Below are 21,033 nucleotides of genomic sequence, written 5' to 3'. Positions count from 1 at the left end.
TGCAAAGGCCTATATAAAATATAACAATAAGGGCCGCCAGGTGGTATAGTGGTTAAGGTGGCTGGATCCCAGGAACCAGCAGTTAGCGTAATGGCTATGTTGCTGGACTCCCACGTAGTTGACCGTGGTTCGCCTCCTGGACCCGGTGGCTTAAAAACTCACGCCGGGTACGTGTGCGTGCGTGCCCAAGATCCGAAGAGGAGAACGGAGGAGAAGGGATTGCGGCGTGACCATCCCCCCTGGGGGGTGATTTCTCGCTTTCTGTCTCTATGTCTCTCTCTGTCTGTCTGGCGAGCGCATGTGCCCTATAGCGAAAAACCTCTCCAAAAAAAAAGAAAAAAAAGAAAAAAAAGGTGGCTGGATCCCACAAGGCCAACAGTGCAGTTTGAGTTCTGTACTCAGCAGCTTGAGAAACATATTGGGTGCATGTATATACATACTCTAGCAAACTAAAAATATGCATATGTACATATGTATTTATAAAATATAATGCATATATATTTATATACATATGTATATTGAAGATAATGGTAATAGGAGCTTTAAGAGATGCAGCTGAAATGTTAAAAATGAAAACACGGAGCTTCCCGGCAGTGACGACCTCCCCACGAGAACATGCCTCTGCAAAGGACCTCCTTCATCCCTCTCCTGAAGAGGAGAAGAGGAACCACAAGAAGAAGCACCTGATGCAGAGCCCAAATTCCTACTTCATGGATGTGAAGTGCCCAGGATGCTATAAAATCACCACAGTCTTTAGCCATGCACAAAGGGTAGTTTTGTGCATTGGCTGCTCCACTGTCCTCTGCCAGCCTACAGGAGGAAAAACGAGACTCACAGAAGGATGTTCCTCCAGGAGGAAGCAGCACTAAAACATCCTGACTCTACATGAGTGGGAAACCATCCCAATAAACACATTTTAGATTAAAAAAGAAATGAAAACATGGAAAGAATATGTCAGAAATTTAAAAAAACACTTCAATTTAGATTAGTAACTATGTATCAAGCTCTAAACGACTGAAATCTTCAAAAGGGAAATACAAAGATGAGTGAGTCCTTTCCTTAGAGCAGTTTATGGTTTACAATAAATAGTGCAAACAACGTGTGTGCATTTCACAGAAACTGAGGAAGAGTACAAGTGGACGAGCTTTCTTTCAGGATTTAAACTTGGGAAGATTTAGGGATTAGCTTGTAAAGTAAGGTCTTTCAAAAACGCTGCAGAATTTCATAAAGCGAGAAGTAGGACAGTCAAAGGAAGACAGAGAGCAATTCCAAGTGGTAGAAACAGGCCATGTTTTAGCTATTCTGGCGCAGAAATGTTGGACAGCCCAAGTATCTATTAATAAGATGATGAAGCCTCCAAAAGTACAGGAAAAAGTCATATGGAACTGGAAAACCACTATTCATCAGGTGGTTCCGGAGTTTCCTCATCTCCAAATTAAATAACTGTACAGACCACTTTTTCTGATTGCCAATCCTTCAGACTTCTCTGTTGACTATCTCAATAATTTGCCTAATAAAGGTCTGATTTAAATAACAGTGGCTCAGTTAATGCAAGTGCCTTGTGAGGGCTGAAGGCTCATCATGAATTCAGATCGAGTTTACTGAAAGCATGCTGAGTGCTGAATGGGCATCCAGGACCCTGGGGGGCTGAGAAAGGAACTGTATGTAAGCAGCCCTCCAGGGTGCTTCTCTCTCTCTCTCTCTCTCTCTGTCTCTGTCTCTCTCTCCCTCTCTTTCTCTCTGCCCCTCTTACATGGGAGTTCTCTATCATGAAAGAAAGAAAGAAAAACACAGTAGAAGCTCTGAGACCTACACATTATTAAGGTGTTGCAATTAATAGGTAGCCAGATATGTAACACTCATTTAATGTTAGTGATCCCAAGCTAAAAGCCAATAAAGAAAAATTTTCAAAAGGCAACGTTCAAACTCATTATTAGATATTTCAAGAACTACGCTGAAGAAAGATTTTCAATAAAAAGCGTGTAAAATAAAAATAGTTCTCCAATAGACAGTTGTTTAGGATCCTTCATTAAGGCACCATATAGGTTCTTTTTATTTTGTTTTAATTAATTAATTAACGTACATTGCCAGAGGGTACATGCTCCTGCCAGAGACAAAGAGACAGAGAAAGGAAAGGCAGAAAGCACCTCCCAATTGTGCATGCTCGTGTTGTAATCCCTCCTCCTCCAATTCTCAACCCTGCTAGGATTTTGGTCTCACAAGCACATGAACACAGTGAGTTTTTCAAGCTGCTGGGACTAGTATTTATATCGAGTTTGGCCATATGGGATGTTGTACCCTTCACCAGTAGGCTATAAGGCTGACCCCTCATTTGAGTACTTTTGGGGGTACTTTTAAAATGTAAATATCTATATCCAACATCTCCTCCTAAAACAAATTTTTTAACCAGCTTCCTGTGGCTGGAGGGCATCAATGTTAAATAAAAAAGAGGGTAATACATTTAGACATAATACAAATTAAAGATACAATAAAGTTTATCTATATCATACTTTTTTTTTTTTTTTGGCTTTGCGATAGGGCATGTTCACTTGCTATAGAGAAACAGAGAGAGAGAGAGAAAGAGAGAAAGTGAGAAATCACCCTCCAGGGAAATGGCCACACTGCAATCTCTTCTCCTTTCAGAATTTTACACAAGCATGCACACGTGTCTGGAGTGGTTTTTAAGCCACCAGGTATGGGACTTAAGTCAAATAGTCAGCCATGTGGGATTCAGCCAGCTTACCTCTACACCACATTCTGGCCCTGTTTATCATAATTTTCCCTAAAGAAAAACAATGCGTAGCATCTATTCAATATTGGTTCATTTGACATTAGTTAACACCTGTTCTGTCCCCATCCTCTTCCATTTATCTTATGCCTATACCAATTTTCACATTAACAACCAATATTCATACTATGTACTTAAAATTATTTACCATTATTCTTGCACCCCTTTCTTTCTAATTCATTTGGAAAAAATTTGGCCATCAATTCCCTGAGCTTCACTTATTGAAGTAATTACTTGGGGAAAAAGGAATCACACTTCCTTTTTACTGTTAGACTGCTGCCACACATTTTAAATGATGACTCTTCATGTTTACAATTCAAAAGCAGAGAAAGCTGCTAACTTAAATATTGTGCACAGGATACAGTTTATTGATTGCTTCATCAAAATGGCCTTAGGATGATCCTATTACAAAAGATGGCCTATCGTGAGAGATGAGAATAAGCAAAATCCTCAAAATTCTAAACGTGATTATAAACATAAAAATAAACCTTTTAAATTTCCTTTGCAACCTCTAATGCTGGGCTAGCAAAAAAACATTTTAGATGTATGTATTTAACATTTTTTTGTAAACTATTAATAATTATCCTTTAAGGAAACTTTCTCTGGGTAAGTGTAAATACAATTTACATATTCTGTTTTATGTAAATTCACAAAACAAACTGAAAGTAATAATAGATCGGCCATTGTCAATTTCCTGGAAATTAGGGGCCAGCAAGTGGTGTAGTGGTTAAGGTGCTAGAGTCCCACATGGCTGGCTGTGGTTTGAGTCCCAGACCCAGAGGCTTGAAAATCACACCAGGCATGTGTGCATGTGCACCCAAAATCCCAAGATGAAAATGGAGAAGGGAGTGCAATGCAGCCAAACTCCCTGGGGGAGTGACTTCTCACTTTCTCTCTCTCTGTGTCTCTGTCTCTTTGACAAGCATATGTACTCTATGGCAAAAACCTAAAAATAATTTCAAAAAAATTCTGGACACTTTATTATATGGTACACTTGTCATTTTAAATAATTATTAAAATTTTAGAATGAATTCTTTTCCTGAAGTTTACGGTAAAAGATGGAGAAGTTAATCTTATAGAAATATACTATATATGAAAATCAACTCTTTTTAAGAATTAATCCAAATTGGGACCGGCAGTTGGTGTAATGGCTATGTCGCTGGACTCCTATGTAGTCGACCGCGGCTCGAGTCTCGGACCCGGTGGCTTAAACACATGCCGTGCACGTGTGCGTGCGTGCCCAAGATTCTGAGAGGAGAATGGAGGAGAAAGAATTGCGGTGTGACCGTTCCCCCTGGGGGGTGATTTCTCACTTTCTGTCTCTCTGTCTCTCTCTGTCTGTCTGGCGAGTGCACGCGCCCTATAGCAAAATCCTCTCTCAAAAAAAAAAATAAATAGATAAGAAGAATTAATCCAAATTGTTTTCTCAATTATTGGTATGTGATTAACTTATTTAAACATTAAGCCAGTCTCAGACACCTTTTCCTTTAAATAGTCTCATCTCTAACAGCAGCCTTTTCCAGATTACTCTAGGTATCTTGCAAATCCTAACATAAGAAAAAAGTATCACTCCAAAAGGCATATTGAGCAATTTCCCTCCGGGAACCCAGAGAAAGAATGATTACCATTGTAACTCATGAATTGCGTAAAATTCTCTTAGAAATGAGGCTGTTGTTGATAGTAGTTACTTAGGATTGTCATCCTTCTGAAAGAACAGACTCAATTTCATGGTGAAAAGAGAACTATGATAGGGAAATTTTTAATGCAATGGTTAAAAAAAAACTGTGATGAGGGCATTATACAAAGAGTGAGCAATGCCATTGAGAATAAATCAAAAAGAACAGAACAATGTAGACCAAACGAGAGAAGAATTAGAAAAAAGCAATCATTGATACAATATACATTTTTAAAAATTTATTAAAATGTAAATAGTTTATAGCAGGATTTTATAAATGTAAAATTATTTTTCTAGGACATCCAACTGAAAGTCAGCATACACAGTTCATCCTTCCAGCTACATACCAAAAACAAACAAACAAAACCCTGACCAATTTATTAGGAAATAATATTCTATTCATTAGAGCTACTATGCTTTTTTTTTTCCTATTGATTTTGTTTCCTTTCCTTCAATTATTTTGCTTCATTCCTCTATTATCACTTATTCTCTGCCCATATTTACTCTTCTTCTAGCATATATCATCTAAAATTCACATTAGTTCCAAAACCACAAAACATTTGCTCAGAAGTTTGAGTTATCAAAAATGATCCTAACTCTTCAAGAACTTCCAAGTTGAAGAATCTCTGATTTCATGTATTCGTCCTGGGGATTTGATTTAAATATTTGAAGTAACAGAATTTCTATTTCACAAAGGAAAAATGCTAGTATCTTGAAGTGGATGAGGGAATGACAGGAAATGGGGGAAGAAAGGTACTGAGGGTTCTTTCCCAGGATGCGTGCATGGCAGGGCTTTCGAATGACTACCTCTGTGCGTCAGAAATCCAGAGTAGCAATGGCAATTAGGGATGGGATGATCGTCACTTTCACTTATGGTTCAGAAGTGGGGGAGGAGAACAGGGGGCAAAGCAAGAGGGGAGGAGGAAATGGGGAGAAGGGAGGGCTGATAAAGGCAGAACACATCCTGAAAAGATAATCCCTGGGTATATGACATCATCCTCCTGCTTATACATATATATAGGGGATGGCCAGAGCATCCCTCATATAGTTCACTCACTTTCAAAGCAAGCTGAAAGCTCCAGAGAAAGCCCCTGTCTGTTTCTGACTTTTACGGACTTGGCTTGCTAGAAGGCTGACAGAGATGACGGCAGGACTGAAAATCCAGCTGATATGCATGCTAATCCTAGCTTTCAGCTCCTGGAGTCTGTGCTCAGGTAAGCCCAGCTGCATTTCACAATTCCCTGAAATGATGTCTTTATTCTCTCTTGCTGTGTGTTGTTAATGTTTATGTTAATGTATCCAAGGAGAAGAGTTTCCCCCCCCCCTTATTTAGGATTTGTTTCTTAGTGACAGAAACAGAATATTCTCTTTCTCTGTCTTTATAGGAACTGAGAGATTTATTTTCTCCTTTTTAAATTCGCAAAACAATAAAAGAGATTTCAGTGAAACACTGCATGCCCCCCTTTGAAATGCAACCACTAGAGAAAAAAACAAAATACAAAACTTTAGGCTGGTCATTATCTAAATGAGGAGTACAAAGGCGATGCCTATGCAACCCATTATTAAAACCTATTCCATTAAAAACGCTTACCTCTCATCTTCAGTCAGTCTCCTAGGAGCACAGGCTTATACCTCCCCACCCTTGTAATTGCCTCCAAATTATTTCCTTACCTGGGAGTGTTTTAAGGTAACAAAGTGAACATTGACATTTAACAAAAAAATGAATGAAGTATTATTTGTAACCAATTGTTTCTAGAAAAACAGAAATATCACAAGAACTTCTGAGACTTTATTTTACATAGTCTATGTGACAAATAAGCATTCTATTAATTGAGTTGTTTAAATTTTTGAATGTCATTAAAGTTTTATAAAATGTCATTGGAAAATTGCTATTCTTATAGTAACAGAAATGATTTGAAGTTAGAGTATTTTGCATGTAATTAGTAAGGAAAGTTATATATCCCCCTCTTTCAATAACTCACCTTGAAAATAAGATTTAAATTTAAGGGAGTAACATAAAATATTAAACCAGTATGATATGCTGTAATTCATGTTTGAAAAATATTTCAATGGTCATATTAATAAAGGAGAAAAAAACAGAAGATAAATGCAGCAAAGATCACTTAACCTGTTTTGTGTTTTTATGTATCACAAATATAATAATGAAATGCTAATTCAAACATAATTTTATGTAAATTATGAAATTAAAATCTAGCAAAAATATAAATATGATTTCTGCTAAATTTTATAATTATTTTAATCATTAGAAAAGGACATTGATTTCCCAGTTTTACAAATCTTTTATGAGAATGCACAGTTTTATGCAACTATGATTGTATCTAATGAGATTAAAGGTATACCTAGAGTATGTGGGGAAAAAATGGGTAATTGATGGAACATTGTCTGTTAACTCTTAAAAACTACCTAGTGTGGTAAGTCAAAAAAAAATTTTTTTTTAGTATTGTACTGACTAGTGGAATTTGTTATTACCTTTGCAAAACAGAATGTGTTTCTAAGAAATAGAAGGAAAAGATCTTTTGTATGAGTTAATTCTTAGGTGCAATTTAACCACTGATTTCTCCAAGAGACACGTCTTTCTCATGCGTGTGTAGTTCCGGAAAGTCATTTTTAATTCTGCATTATTTTACAAGATATAGTTAGTAAGTGTAAATTGTCACATTGTAGCATTTTTATAACTATTTCTATTACCTTGCAGTATGTTTTTTTTTCTGTAAAATATTCATTAATAGACAGTTGAAAAGGATATTCTAAAGAAATCAGTCCCTTTTCAACACTACTTTACTTGTGTTGATGGACAGCTCCATTTTTGCTCAATTGCTTCAATAAAATCACTAAGCATACCTAATTTCAAATTCTTCTTTAAAGTACAAAAACAATTCTTTCAATGTGTGTTTTGTAAAATAGCATCTCAAATTAAGTCTCAGTATCTCTCTTATCCTGAACTTGATAAAAATTACCTTTGGTTTTATCTTGAAAAAGCCTCTTGTATATGTATCATTGTTTTAAAAAAACATCACCATGCATAAACTATTATTGGTAAAATCAACCACTATAGTATATTTGATTAAATATCTATTATACGATATAATCATATTTTTAAAAAACTGAGTTCAGTGATCAAACATCTCCAAAACATCAATAGCACTCTTAGCAAACAGTCATGTGATATTTTCTTAGAAATACTTTTTTATTCTAGCTGCTTGTTAGCCTAAAATAAAACTACAGCTTGCTTTATCTGAATATTATTTCAAAGATAACAAATACAAAAAATATATAGGAAAGACACTAAGCTTCTAAAACTAAGTTTTTAGAGATTAAAATCTACATGTTCTAATATAATATATAATGTGATTATAGAGTAAACATGTGGTTTTGATTTTATTCAGATTCAGAAGAGGAAATGAAAGCATTAGAAGCAGATTTATTGGCCAATATGCATACATCAAAGGTAACTTTTTCTTTTCTTTAACCCAGGGTTGAAGAACGTATTAACTCTCATTAAAAACATGGTGTTCTTTTCCTATCGTAATAACTTCCTATCCAGACTGCAAAAGTCCATGAGAGACATTTCCTTTTTTTGAGAAACTTTTCATTGAGTTCAAAGAAGTTGAGAGTATTGATGAAACGAGGAAAGAAACTATAATGACTATCACTCAGTCTATTGCATCTTAAATTAAGTAGTCACGTATTATTTATGTAGACAGGTAAATGGATTGAAAGAAGCTGTTTCCATAGCTAGTACACCAACTACAGTGTAAAGTACACTGATCTCAAGTTAAATACATGAAATGAAAACTAAGAAAACATTTTTGCCTTTTCTATTCTGTTAGGGAAAAATATAATTGTGTTCCTAAATTTAAAATGAAGCTTATAACAACCTGCAAAGGAAATGTGGCAGACTAGCACCAGGAGCCTCAAGATCTAATCCTAAAACTCATTTAAGAACTGCCTGATTTTAAGCAAGTTAATTCATGTCGTTTACCTTCATTTTCTTATTTTTAAGTGCAGGGGTTGATGGTCATGATTTAGATACTATTCTGCCATATGTTTTAAATTATTAACCTGTTCTCTTTATTGTGTGCCTAGATTTAAATTCTTCCCAAGACAGACGTGTTACCTGTACCTATGGGTTTTTTTCAATGAACCAAATACAACTTTGTGTTCTGGGCCCTATGACTCCTCTTCTGCATTCATGAAAACCAGTTTTCTACTTCTCAATCTGTATGTAGTGATAAAACTTAATTAGAATATACCTGATTACCATGCTACCATATAATACTGATGTATTCAGAGTGAGTCACTTAGTGTATCTAAAGGAGAGATCAAGGTACAGTTTCCCAAACCAAACAGGTTTCTAAAAGAAATGCAACACATACAGGAATGCATGCAGATGGAGCAAATGGGTGGTGGAACATCACGCCACCAACAGAGTGAAAAAAATGGGATGCTGCCAAAACAAAAACAAGTACAACCAAAACTGAAGGTTCACATCATAACCTAGTGTTGCTTGTTGAAAACAAATATGGTAATATGCTTGACCTGGTTATTGAAAATTGCATGCATGCTGTGAAAATCCATATGGTACCCCACAAAGATGTACAATTAAATGTAAGTAAGGGATTAGAAAGAAAAAAAAAATCAATTTAGATATAAGGTAGTTACTTTGGGTGCAATCACTATGACAGCACTGGTTTACCAAGACTGGGGACTCAACAGATTATTATGGTAAAAAAAAAAAAAGTAAGTGCTTAAGATTTTATCTGATTTTTAAAGTTATGTTTTGGCTCAAGTTCTGCAAGCTTGGGTTCCTGTTTCCTAACTGAAAGAACATTTCTAGCACAATGATAACTGATAAGCCCTATGGATCTCCAAAAGTTTGGGGAAAAGTGCACTAGAAAAATACTGAAGATTTAAAAAAAAATTGTGCCAAAAAACTCTATTTTTCACAAACTTTTTGAAATTCTTTCACACAAACAGGATTACATTTGCTAGTGGATGTGAAGAAAAATACCCAGTTTTGTATATGTATATTTGAGATGGAGGGCATTATTATCTCACTACAATTAAAGGCATATTTTCTTTTAGGGTCTTAAAAAGACATTTGAGAAAGCTTTAAACACGTACATGTTTACTTCATGGCCCAGATCTACAAACATTGATTAGATAAGAACCGAATGCTGTCATAATTTTGTAGGTCCATTTCAGGAATGATCAAATTTACTCTAGTCATTAAAGCTCAATGATCAGATATCTTTGACTTTCTGATGACAAATCAATTGTTTAGCTCTCAATAGTCATGGCTACAATCTCTTTAACTCTAAAACAGGAAGACAATTAAAGTCAATAGTCTATGTTAAAAAATGGGATACATGAGAATGCCTTGATGTCTTGGCATGAATTTTACCTCTATAGTTCCCAAGCACATTGACACACCAAGGTCCTAAATAATCTCCAAAATGTGATATAATTTAGAGACTGCTAGCTATTTAGAGAAAATGCAAGGTATATTTGTATTTTCTTCCTTGGCCAAGATACTGCAAGAGAAAAATAATTTCAGTGTATAGTTTCTCTTGTCCCTTACAAACAATATACTGCAAACTAAAAACACACACTTTTTTTTTTTTTAGTTATGGGATATATCTCTAAAGAAATCAAGGAAAAAATAGAATTCTAAACTCTTCATTTGAGATAAGCATATGATAAGTAGATACCCAAAATATAGTTATTCCAATTTTGCTGCTAGGATAACAACAAGTTCATTTTTTAATTTTTTTTTTTTGGTCGGGAGAAGTTTTTGCTATAGGGCATGTGTGCTTGCCACAGAGACAGAGAGACAGAAAGCAAGAAACCACCCCCCACGGGGTATGGCCACACCACAATCCCTTCTCCTCCATTCTCTTCTCAGGATCTTGGGCACACCTGCACACCCGAACATGCGCCTGGCATGAGTTTAAACCATCAGGTCCAGGACTCAAGCCATGATAGATTACATGGGAGTTCAGTGACATAGCCATTACGCCAACTGCTGGTTCCTAATTTTTTACAACAGTACTTTATCATTCATTTCTCTGTGAATAAATCATTTTTTTAGGTAAGACTTTTTTTTTTGGAGAGGTTTTCGCTATAGGGCGAGTGCGCTCGCCAGACAGACAGAGACATAGAGACAGAAAGCAAGAAATCACCCCCCAGGGGGGATGGTCACGCCGCAATCCCTTCTCCTCCATTCTCCTCTCAGGATCTTGGGCACACACGCACGCACACGCGCCCGGCGTGAGTTTTAAGCCACCGGGTCCGGGACGCGAACCGTGGTCGACTACGTGGGAGTCCAGTGACATAGCCATTACGCTAACTGCTGGTTCCCTGTGAATAAATCATTTTTGATGTATGAATAGTCCTATGCAAATGAGAAACCTAAAATTGTGACTGTTTTTAACCAAATTGCTATATTAGAAATTTCACTGAGAACAGTATTTAATGTATGTGTGAGTACAACTCCATTACCAAAAGCTTCAGTAAGCTTTAGCTTACCGTGTTTCATTTTATCACTAAAATATGTGAACAATTTTAGAACGAAACTCTTTAGACATTGAAATACTAGTGTTGAGGTTTCTCTAGGCAAAAGAAGGCTAAGAGAGATTCCCAAGATAAAAAAAAAAGAAGTGGTAGATGAAGAATATTTTTCTCACAATATGATTCTTTTAATTACTGATGCTAATACTGAGGTTTTAGTATGGTTTTATTAAGAAAGAAACCTTGATACACTATATATTCTTCAGGTTCTCTAAAAGGCGTTGAAATATTGTATTTTTATGATCAAATTCAATGCTTTACATACGATAGGAGGGAATATAATACATGTTTATGAACTAACAATGATCATCCGGAATTATTACTAATGTTCATATTTTACATTTAAATATAAATATGCAAAAATTCTAGGCCTCCTCCTTAGATGGCTTTAATACTTTGCAATAAGGTGAAATTCTTGAATTTACCATCAGCTGAACTTAACTAAGTTAAGCATATTAACAAGTAGAGAGTACTAGTCATAGTGCTTAGGTTAATTAAGGAGACAGAATTTTGATAGGCCCTTAACCAAATTGCTTCATTAGAAACTTCACTTACTCTGTACTAGAAAGCTAGATCTTTATTTTTTAAAACTTCATACAAATGTTTTCATATATATTTCTCCTGAGACATCCTTTGGTCAAGTGCACTCTGTCCACTGTGGTTCTTAGATACAATAGTGGCTAAGATGACATTTAATAGTATTTTATAGTACATGGTGACTATATTAACTGACTAAAGGAAATGAGATGATTAATGTAGGTTTCTCACTGACAAAATAATCAAGTTACAGCAGTCCTGACAGATATTTTATGAAAAAAAGTAGTCTGTTGTCAAATTAGTGTGGGGAACATTGGATACTGTATACATGGAAAAGCCACGATGAACATGTGCATGCAGAAAGCTTGGAGGATACATAAACTTATAAAACCTTTATGTTTTTCCTTAAGCTCAAGTTTTCCAATCTGCTTGACAGTGGAACTCCTTTTAAAAATTAGTGAGCAGCCCAGCCTGATGACACATTCAGTGGTAAACTGAACTGTAGTCCTGAAGGTCACATGAGTGCCCATGGGTGTGCATCACTGGCAGGCTTGAAAACATATCAGGTGCCTGTGCAGGGGCCCAAGATCCTGACAAGGTGGGGGAAGGGGAATCATTGTGTAAGGAGACCCTGTCTAAAGTACTTCTCTCTTTGTTTCTCATTTGAGTAAACCTGCTTTCTATTACAGATAAAATAAATAAACTTTAATAATAATAATAAAGTCAATGAGTGCAGAACTAGTTTTCTGAGCAACATATGTTGGAAAACATTAAAATAGATGATGTCTAAAGAACTTCCCAAGGGTAAAATATCTTGCACTGGTGGCTCAGTGGCAGAATTCTCACCTGTCAAATTAAAATAGGGTAGAAGGTGTTGTTGCCATGAAATGGAGCAGATTGCTCCCAGATAGTCTTCCATACCAGAAAAATCCAAGCAATGACTGGGTAATCACATTCAAGGGAGTAGTAGAGAGGATTTTCAAGCCAGTTGAGAACATTGTCCTGAACACCTATGTGCTCATAAACTTGTAAGTCCTTAGAGTAAACTCTTAATCAAAGAGTATGCACATTTACAATTTTAATTTAATTTATATTTGATATAAATTAAATATATTTAATGTCTCCCAAATGCCTTACAAAAAGTTTTATCAAGCTATACAGGCCAATAGATATTATGCAGAGGAATACCTGCTTCCCCATGCCATGGTTAACAGTGAAGGTACTATATTTTCAATTTGATAGTAGCCAGGATAAATATCATCATATTTCTTTTAGGTATTTCTTATTTAATGAGTAATGCTATAGTATTTATACTTATATGACTTTTTGAAGGTTCACATTTTTTAAAAAAAGGGTTTTTTTGTTTTGTTTTCCCTTGTGCTTTTTTTGTGTGTTTTCTTTTTTTTAACGGGTATTTTGCTTTAGGGCACACATGCTTGCTAGAGACACAGAGAGAGAGACAGAGAAATAGAAAGGGAGAAATCACCCCCCATGGGGCTGGCCATGCTGCAATCCCTTCTCATCTGTTCCCCTCTTGGGATTTTGGATACGCACACACACATGCTTGGTATGAGTCTTAAGCCACCGGGTCTGGGACTTGAACCATAGTCGACCAAACTTGGGAGTTCAGCTATGTAATTGTTACGCCACCTGCTGGTCCCTATTGTTTTTTTATTTTTCAAGCTGGGAAGTCACCATTTCTTTTGGAAGGGCCCCACCTGTGGTAAGGATTTTAACATATTGTTGATTTTAGTTCAAGATGTTATGTTTCCACAAAGATATTTTATACATGGATGTATTTAAAATGATCTTTTTCCTTGTGGATGCTGGTCTAGATATTTACTTATTGATGTCTCCAGAGTTATAGAAAAAAATTCACATGTTTTCTCATTATTTAGTTTTTACTCATATTTAAGACATTCAGATATTGTTTCATTATAATATATAAAGAGAGGATATAACTAAATCTATATCCAGGTTGTCCCATAGCTAACTGTCCCAAAATATTTAAAGTTCAATCTTTGGTATAGGTGCCTTATGCACTTGGATCAATTTTTGAACATTGTATTATCTTTTGTTGGGTTTCATATCTATTTCTGTATTATTGATTTACTGCTTTTATTATTACAGCTTTAAAAACATTTTAATATTTGGTAGAGTAAGTCCCTCCTACCTTTTTATTTGTCTAATTCCTCTTGATTATTGTCCCCCATTCATCCTTCCAAATTAACTTTAGAGTTACTGCCAATTTCCTTATCCATCTTTCAACCTCCCCATATTTTCCAAACTGGAATATTGATTTGCAACCACATTCTTTTGGGAGAAGTAAGTCAGAAAAAATCTTCTGATATTACTATTATTGACTCTTCTCATCGTGTCTTTGTCATCATTTAAAAATTGCTGTAATGAGGATCAGTAGGTGACATAATAGTTAAGGCACTGGCCTTCACGTGGTTGACCATAGTTCAAGCTCCAGACCCGGTGGCTTAAAACTCATGTCATACATATGTGAGTGAGTGCCCAAAATCCTGAGAAGAGAATGGAGGAGAAGGGAGTGTGTGGTCATCCTTCCTGGGGGGTGATTCTTGCTTTCTGTCTCTGTCTCTCCAGTGAGCACATGCACCCTATAGCAAAAATCTTTTAAAAAAAACGTAATGAACTTCAGGAAAAAAATTTGTAGTTTCCTTCATCTATGCCCTCTTTAATTTTTAAAAAAGTTATTTAATTTTACTTATTATTACTAATATATATTTTTTTAATTTGCTACGGGGCACATGCACCTCCAGAGAGAGACACAGAGGAAAAGTGAGACAGCAAGCCTCTTGGTCCAGGACTCTAATTGCAGTCAGCCATATGAATGTCCAGCACCCCAGCCACCACGTCACCTGCTGCCCTAACCCTTTGAATTTTTGTGAATATTTTATTAATTATTTCAGTTACATTCTCTTACCTCCTTATGTTTCGTATTCATTATTGTTGACACATAGGAAAGTTATTGATTTTGATAATTATGACTTTAGGCCATCTCTTACTGGAAAAGAAAGGTAATTCCACAAAATATTAAAATATGCAAATAAATTGGCTGTGATGCTACCTATGACAACTAATAATATGTGGAATATATTAATGGCCTCACACTTGTGCAGTGGTCCAAATTTATTAAAATCAACTTAGTCCTTGATCCATTAACACTAAGCTAAAATCTAAAAAATGAGACAATGGCACTTAGGAATTATTAATATTTTAATCTCTGAAATATATACATATATATATTTCTAGTAGTCATTATTTCTATTTTATTACTTTCTTACTTTGCTCTGTGGGCATAACTTTCGTGGTTTATTTATTTATTTTTATATTCAACAACTATCTATACTACAGCTTGTAAAATGAATTTTCCCAGCATGAATAAATACACTGTGCCTTAGTCCACTTAAAAGTGTTATCATACATATCATCATAAACAGATAATTTTCCATTTATAGATTCCTTAAATGTTTTGCTTTTTTACCCCTTCATTCCCTTCCTCTAACTTTAATGCATTCTAGCAAATAGAGGGTATGAGGTATTGGTATGATGCTACTTTGTGACATGAAGGTACAAAGTTAGAAATAATGTAGTTACTGGACTAGACTAACAAATAGATCCTAAAGTGTAATGGCTTACCAAAATTTTACTCATAACAGTGATCAATTGAGGCCAGCAGATGGCAAAATGGTTTCTAGGCTGGACTCCTACATACTTGACTGTCCTTTGAGTCCCAGACCCGTTGGCTTAAATCTCATGCCAGGCATGCATGCGTGCATGCTGAAAATCCTGAGAGGAGAATGGAACAGAAGGGATTGCAGCGTGATCATCCCCTCTGGAGGCTGATTTCTCACTTTCTGTCCCTGTCTCTCCTGCAAGAGCACACGCTCTGTAGCAAAATTGTTTCAAAATTTTAAAAAGTGATCAATTGCAAAATCTACTATTTTTCCCATATTTCAGATCAGTAAAACAAATGTTCCCTCATGGAAAATGAACCTGCTAAATGTTTGCAGTTTTATAAAAAATGTGAACAGCCAACCCGAGGAAATGGGAGAGGCCCGTGAAGAGGAGCTTGTTCCAAGAAGGAAGTATCCTACTGCTCTAGACGAATTTAGTTTGGAAGCAATGCTGACCATGTTCCAGCTCCAAAAAATCTGTCGCAGCAGGATCTTTCAACACTGGGAGGTAAAATGAAAACAAAAAATAAATATAATTATAGTTATACTAGTTAACTCTCATTTGTCTTGATTTTTTTTTCAATCCTGATTATTATCATAACAGGAAGACTTATAAATATTAAAGAAGAATGAACCATATGTTGAGGTCAACATTCCTTCACATCTACAAAGTGTCTTTCAAATATTTCCTCCTTTAGCAAAATATTTTCCCTTCATTTTTACAGGGGGGTTCTATATTAAGGCAGATTTCATACATATGCTTTTATTGTGCTTAAATGAATAGAATACTTTGGCAACTTCTGTTGGCGGTGATGGTGCACTGAAGAAATTTAAGGAACTCAAAATATTTTCCTAGAAACACAAGGTCATATGTTCTTATCCATAAACAAACAGAATACAAAAGTTTCTAAGTAAAACTAGAATAAAACACAAAAGTTTTGTTTTGTATTTGAATATATTAAATGAGTAAAAATATATACAGTATGTTTTTATATATATAAAGTATGAGAGAGAGTTTAACTCTGTCATGCCTATTTTAATAAGATTTTTTTAAGGAATTATTTCATTTTATTTATTATTTTAAATTGTCTACAGGGCACATGTGCTCACCAGAGAGAAACAGAGAGAGAGAGAGAGAAAGTGAGAAAGGAAGCAAACTGCTAGATTTGAAACTTGAACCACGGTCTCAACCATGTGGGAGTCCAGCACTCCAACCACTATTCCACTTGCTGGCCCAAGAATCTTTTTTTAAAAAATATTAATCAAATATAAAATTTTAACAATTTATATAAAATATACACTATAAGGATATATATCTTTATTATCCTGGTTTTATTTGGAACCCATTATCTTGTATGTTTGTTTATATATACACATAAATCTGTCTGTGCATGTATGAATGCGTGTGTCTGTATACACATGCACACACTCCTATTTTAATTCAATGTGTGAATTTTAGACATTTTTCACAACCAGACTAGATCCACCATGTTCAAGACAGTCACATTTCATTACAGAGAGCTACAGTGAATAAATGGATAAATCAGTTGTATTAAATCTTGCACTAATTTATTGCCTTTGTTTTGCATATGTTTGCTTGTTTGTTTGGATATCTTTAAATATCTAAATGATGAAATTTGGCTTGGTAATGTCCAAAGCCAAACACATAGATCCAGAAGTTTAATTGAAAATAATTAATAGTTCTTCCTTGGTTCACATAATCTAGATGTATGGCTTCAAACCTATAAATAAGCACAGTAATGAAACGAACTCAACATTTTACACATAGTCTGATGAATACCTATAGCCACCAAAATTATGTTTATCCATATCTTGATTGTGACAGCCAAGTAGATATTCTAAAACCCAAATTTTAGGGGCCAGCAGATGGCATAATGGCTACATCACTGGACTGTCATGTAATCAACGGCAGTTCAAGTCCCAGACCTAGTGGCTTGAAACTCACACGGGGTGCATGCACATGTGTGCCCAAAAGATCCCAAGAGGAAAATGGAGGAAAAGGGATTGCAGCATGGCTATTCCCCCACCCTGGGTGGGGAGTGATTTCTTGCTTGCTTTCTCTCTCTGTCTCTTTGGTCATTGCACACACCCAATAGCAAAAATATCTCTCTCTAAAAAAAAGAAAAGGAGAAAATAAATGAAAAAAAGAAAATTAAAAAAAAATTTAGACTTTTTCCTCTTTCAACACATAACTTTAATGCTTGTATCATCCCTTGGGTATTTCCAAAGTTATAGTAGGTTTTTCTGAATACTAGATTTTACTTCACCCACTTCTTTCCTACTGAAGAAATAAATAAAGCATGACTTTATTAAAGGTATAATCTTGAATATACTCTAATATATCTTTAAGAGAAAAAAGTTGCAAAATTGTGCAATTAAACAATTATTATAGTGTATTTGTGAAACATTTTATCATTTATGGCCTTATTTTGATATATATTGTTCAAAAAGATAAATTAGAGCTTTTTAAAGAGATGGGAAAATATTGGGGCTAAAGAAAGGATGAAGAGAAGAGAACTTAATGGTTTAAAGAAAATAATCTGAATTTCCTCAACAGAGGAAAATTTCTCTGTAACTTTTGCTATTTTAAGTGTTACTGAGTGATTTAAAAATAATGATAATATTATTCAGAGCATAGTACAAGTAATTATAGACTATGTACAGAGAAACTAAAGATTAGGAAACTAGATTGTCTGACAGAAGCTGTTTTTCTTTCTCTGAAATTGAATAGCTGTGGGTTGAAACAAAGTTCTTGATGATATGATTTTATGCATATGCATTATAATTTAAAACTTACTGTCTCCTTTAGTATTAGTTATAGTGACCTTAAAGTTTAGAAGATAACAAATGTCAAACATTTCTTACCTTGAACATCTTAAAAATTGTTATGTAAGTTGTGTGTAAAATTCTGTACAAATATTCTCAAATATTTTATGATAGCTGATTTTTTTCAGAACAGTATCGTAGAAAAGCTATTCAAAATTAATTTTAGAATGGGGCATATTTAATGAAATATTAGCTTGACTCTGCATTCAGATGAACTGTTTTGAGTTATTGAACATGAAATTGCTTGCATAACAAAGTACTACAGTCCACAGAATTCGTAATCATTTAAATAGAGTGACTATATTGACTTCTGCAACAACTGAGTAAGTTAGGCAGTGTGTTTCTCTGCAATTGAAAAATAAAACGTTGTAATGTTTTTTAAATTGAGTCAACAAAATGAGTTACCTGAATATGAAATCCGGGTACCTTTCCAGCCAAACTTGGTTTAGCAGATCCAAAACAGTGTTTGTTGTGATATATTCCATCCCATTTTGGTTATTCCATCATAAATTCAAGCTTCAAAAATACTTTGCAATCAATTTGGTGTTTTTCTTCAGTTGAGAAAATGAGGGTTTGTCTTTAAAGTTTATAGAAATTCTAAATAATGACTAACCTGGTAAAGAAAGGACACTGAGCAGAGAAGAAGGATTATGTTCTTAGCCCACCCTAGATGCTTGATAGCATCTGCTCTTTGACAAAACTTTTAATTTCTTTGAATCTCATATATCTTATCTACCTACACATACCTTATTGTCTGAATAGCAAATAGGATAATACGTAGAAAAATGCTGTGATATGGAAGATGCATGTCGGTTTTACCCATGTTCTCTCTATCTTGCAGTTAATTCAGGAAGATATGCTTGACACTGGGAATGAGAAAGATGAGAAAGAAGAAGTCATAAAGAGAAAAATTCCTTACATTCTGAAACGGCAGCTGTATGAGAATAAACCCAGAAGACCCTACATACTCAAAAGAGGTTCTTACTATTACTGACAGGATACACATTTTGTTTTCATGTGATTGTGATTTATCATCCCCTAATTGAATATCAAATTATATTTGTGTGAAAATGTGACAGAACATGTTTTTGTCTCTTCTATAACTGTGATTTGGATTTCATTGGATGTGATTTTTCTGCATTAATATAAAGTGGACTAAATGTTTTGAATAAATTAAGATCTTGAGCATGATGTGCTGTGTATAATTGGAGTAACTATTAATTAAGTCACATTGAGAATGTTTTATAATTTTGCAAAACACATTATGGGCTGTTTATACAGTTAAGACGTTTGACATTTTATACCAAATTGTAAGCAATTACAGTGAATCTCTATAGTGAAGTCTAGTCTATGTATCATTAACCTAAAACAGAGTAATAACACCTCTTTTATTGTTTGACTGGATGTTTTATTGAACTGAGAGACAAACACGCTCTTCTCTAAGACTTAGGCAATTCTCAAGTATAGAAGTTATTGTGGTAAGATAGGATCATCTGAAAGAGTAACTAATGGACTGCTATTAATTATATCTGTTCTAATGAATGATCTTCAACTGAATTTTTTGTCTTAAATTATCTTGATAGCTAATAAAAAATAAGCCATCAGAATAATATGCTTCTCTGCAGATTTATTTCCATTAGAAAAATTACTTTTTATTAGCTTATTTTTTCCCTTTTTTACATTTTGACCTAGTAAATGGTAGCTTTATTTTTAACTTCATGGGGGTTTTGTGAGAGTAATATTTTTCCCAGTTGTGAGGACGTATTTGAGATGGAAGCTAAGCTTGAAGTATCTCCTCTTAAATTTTAAGATCATATTTGTGGTCTTATTATTCCTCAGAGCCCTTATATTTACCATTGTTTGTGACTCTAGATTCTCTTAGAGCATTTAGGAAGACTTCCCTTCACAGGGTTGCAGTTTAGCCTATAGTCAGCTATGAAGGATGAAATTTGAGCTTGAGTTGTCCAGGAATTAAGGAGCCTCTAGAACATCATACCATTTTGATAAGATCTCCCTTTCTTAGGCTTAGAACCATTACTTCTCACTACTTCCATGCCATTTTTAGCTTCAACATTAAATAGTGTCCAAGGGACTTATCATAAGGGAAAAAAAAAAAAAAAAAAAAAAAAAAAAACAGCCAACCGACCATTTCACAGTGATTACGGAAGTGTTCTCTGTAGTCACAGTGCCCAGATTTAGTTCCACTATTCCCTAGCAACCTTGGACAACCTCTTTAACATCTGATTCTTCAACCATAAAATGTGGATAATGAAGAGGTTTGGGAGAGGATAAATGGACTGATGCATGTAAAATACTTAGAATGGTGCCTTAGACAAATTAATAGCACATTAAAGTTAATAGCTATTATTACTGGTAGTAGCAATGGTACAAACTTCCCCATAAGGAAATAAGTGTCAGATGATGTTTACTTTATTAGTCAACAAACATTTAACCCTCCACCAAATGTAACAACTACCCTGCCTCTGTCCTCCAGTCTCTTCATCCCCTTCCATCTCAGTAGAAGGAACTCTCTCTTCCTAGGGACACTCCTTCACTTCCAAATCTCTGTAAATAGTCCCAACTTCTGCTAGGCTAAAAGATCCCATCATCATTTTTAACTTTTCTCTTTACTATATGCCCTTCATGTAATCCATTAGGAAGTTTTGTTGGCTTGCCTTTAAAATACATCTCAAATCTATCTACTTCCTGCCATATTTATGATTACTGTGTGTAGTCACTATTTTTCCCCTCTTAGATTTATGGCATATTCCCCCCTATCCTTTCTCCCTGACATCTTTATTATTTATTTATTTACTTTTTACTGCTAGAGGGTGTGTGCACTGACATGAGAGAAGGAGACCATCCCTAATAGGGCCTGGTCATCCCACAAT

The 21,033-nt window shown here is 34.9% G+C and overlaps 2 protein-coding genes across 2 annotated transcripts; both read left to right on the top strand.

The window, feature by feature from the left end:
* Positions 1-527: 527 nt before the first annotated feature.
* Positions 528-869, top strand: LOC102476769 (40S ribosomal protein S27-like). Its single transcript, XM_014584599.1, has one exon. It carries the CDS (start codon positions 528-530, stop codon positions 867-869), a length of 342 nt encoding a protein of 113 aa, XP_014440085.1.
* Positions 870-5,367: 4,498 nt separating this feature from the next.
* NTS (neurotensin) lies at positions 5,368-19,229 on the top strand. Its single transcript, XM_006169610.2, has 4 exons — positions 5,368-5,677; positions 7,871-7,932; positions 15,579-15,803; positions 18,984-19,229. The coding sequence occupies exons 1-4, from the start codon at positions 5,605-5,607 to the stop codon at positions 19,134-19,136; spliced, it is 513 nt and encodes a 170-aa protein (XP_006169672.1). The 5' UTR covers positions 5,368-5,604; the 3' UTR covers positions 19,137-19,229.
* The last annotated feature ends 1,804 nt before the right edge of the window (positions 19,230-21,033 follow it).

Source organism: Tupaia chinensis, unplaced genomic scaffold, assembly GCF_000334495.1.
Source record: "Tupaia chinensis unplaced genomic scaffold, TupChi_1.0 Scaffold147312_1, whole genome shotgun sequence".
Taxonomy (NCBI): domain Eukaryota; kingdom Metazoa; phylum Chordata; class Mammalia; order Scandentia; family Tupaiidae; genus Tupaia; species Tupaia belangeri.
Note: the sequence above shows the minus strand (reverse complement) of the source record. Positions and strands in the feature narration are given on the sequence as shown.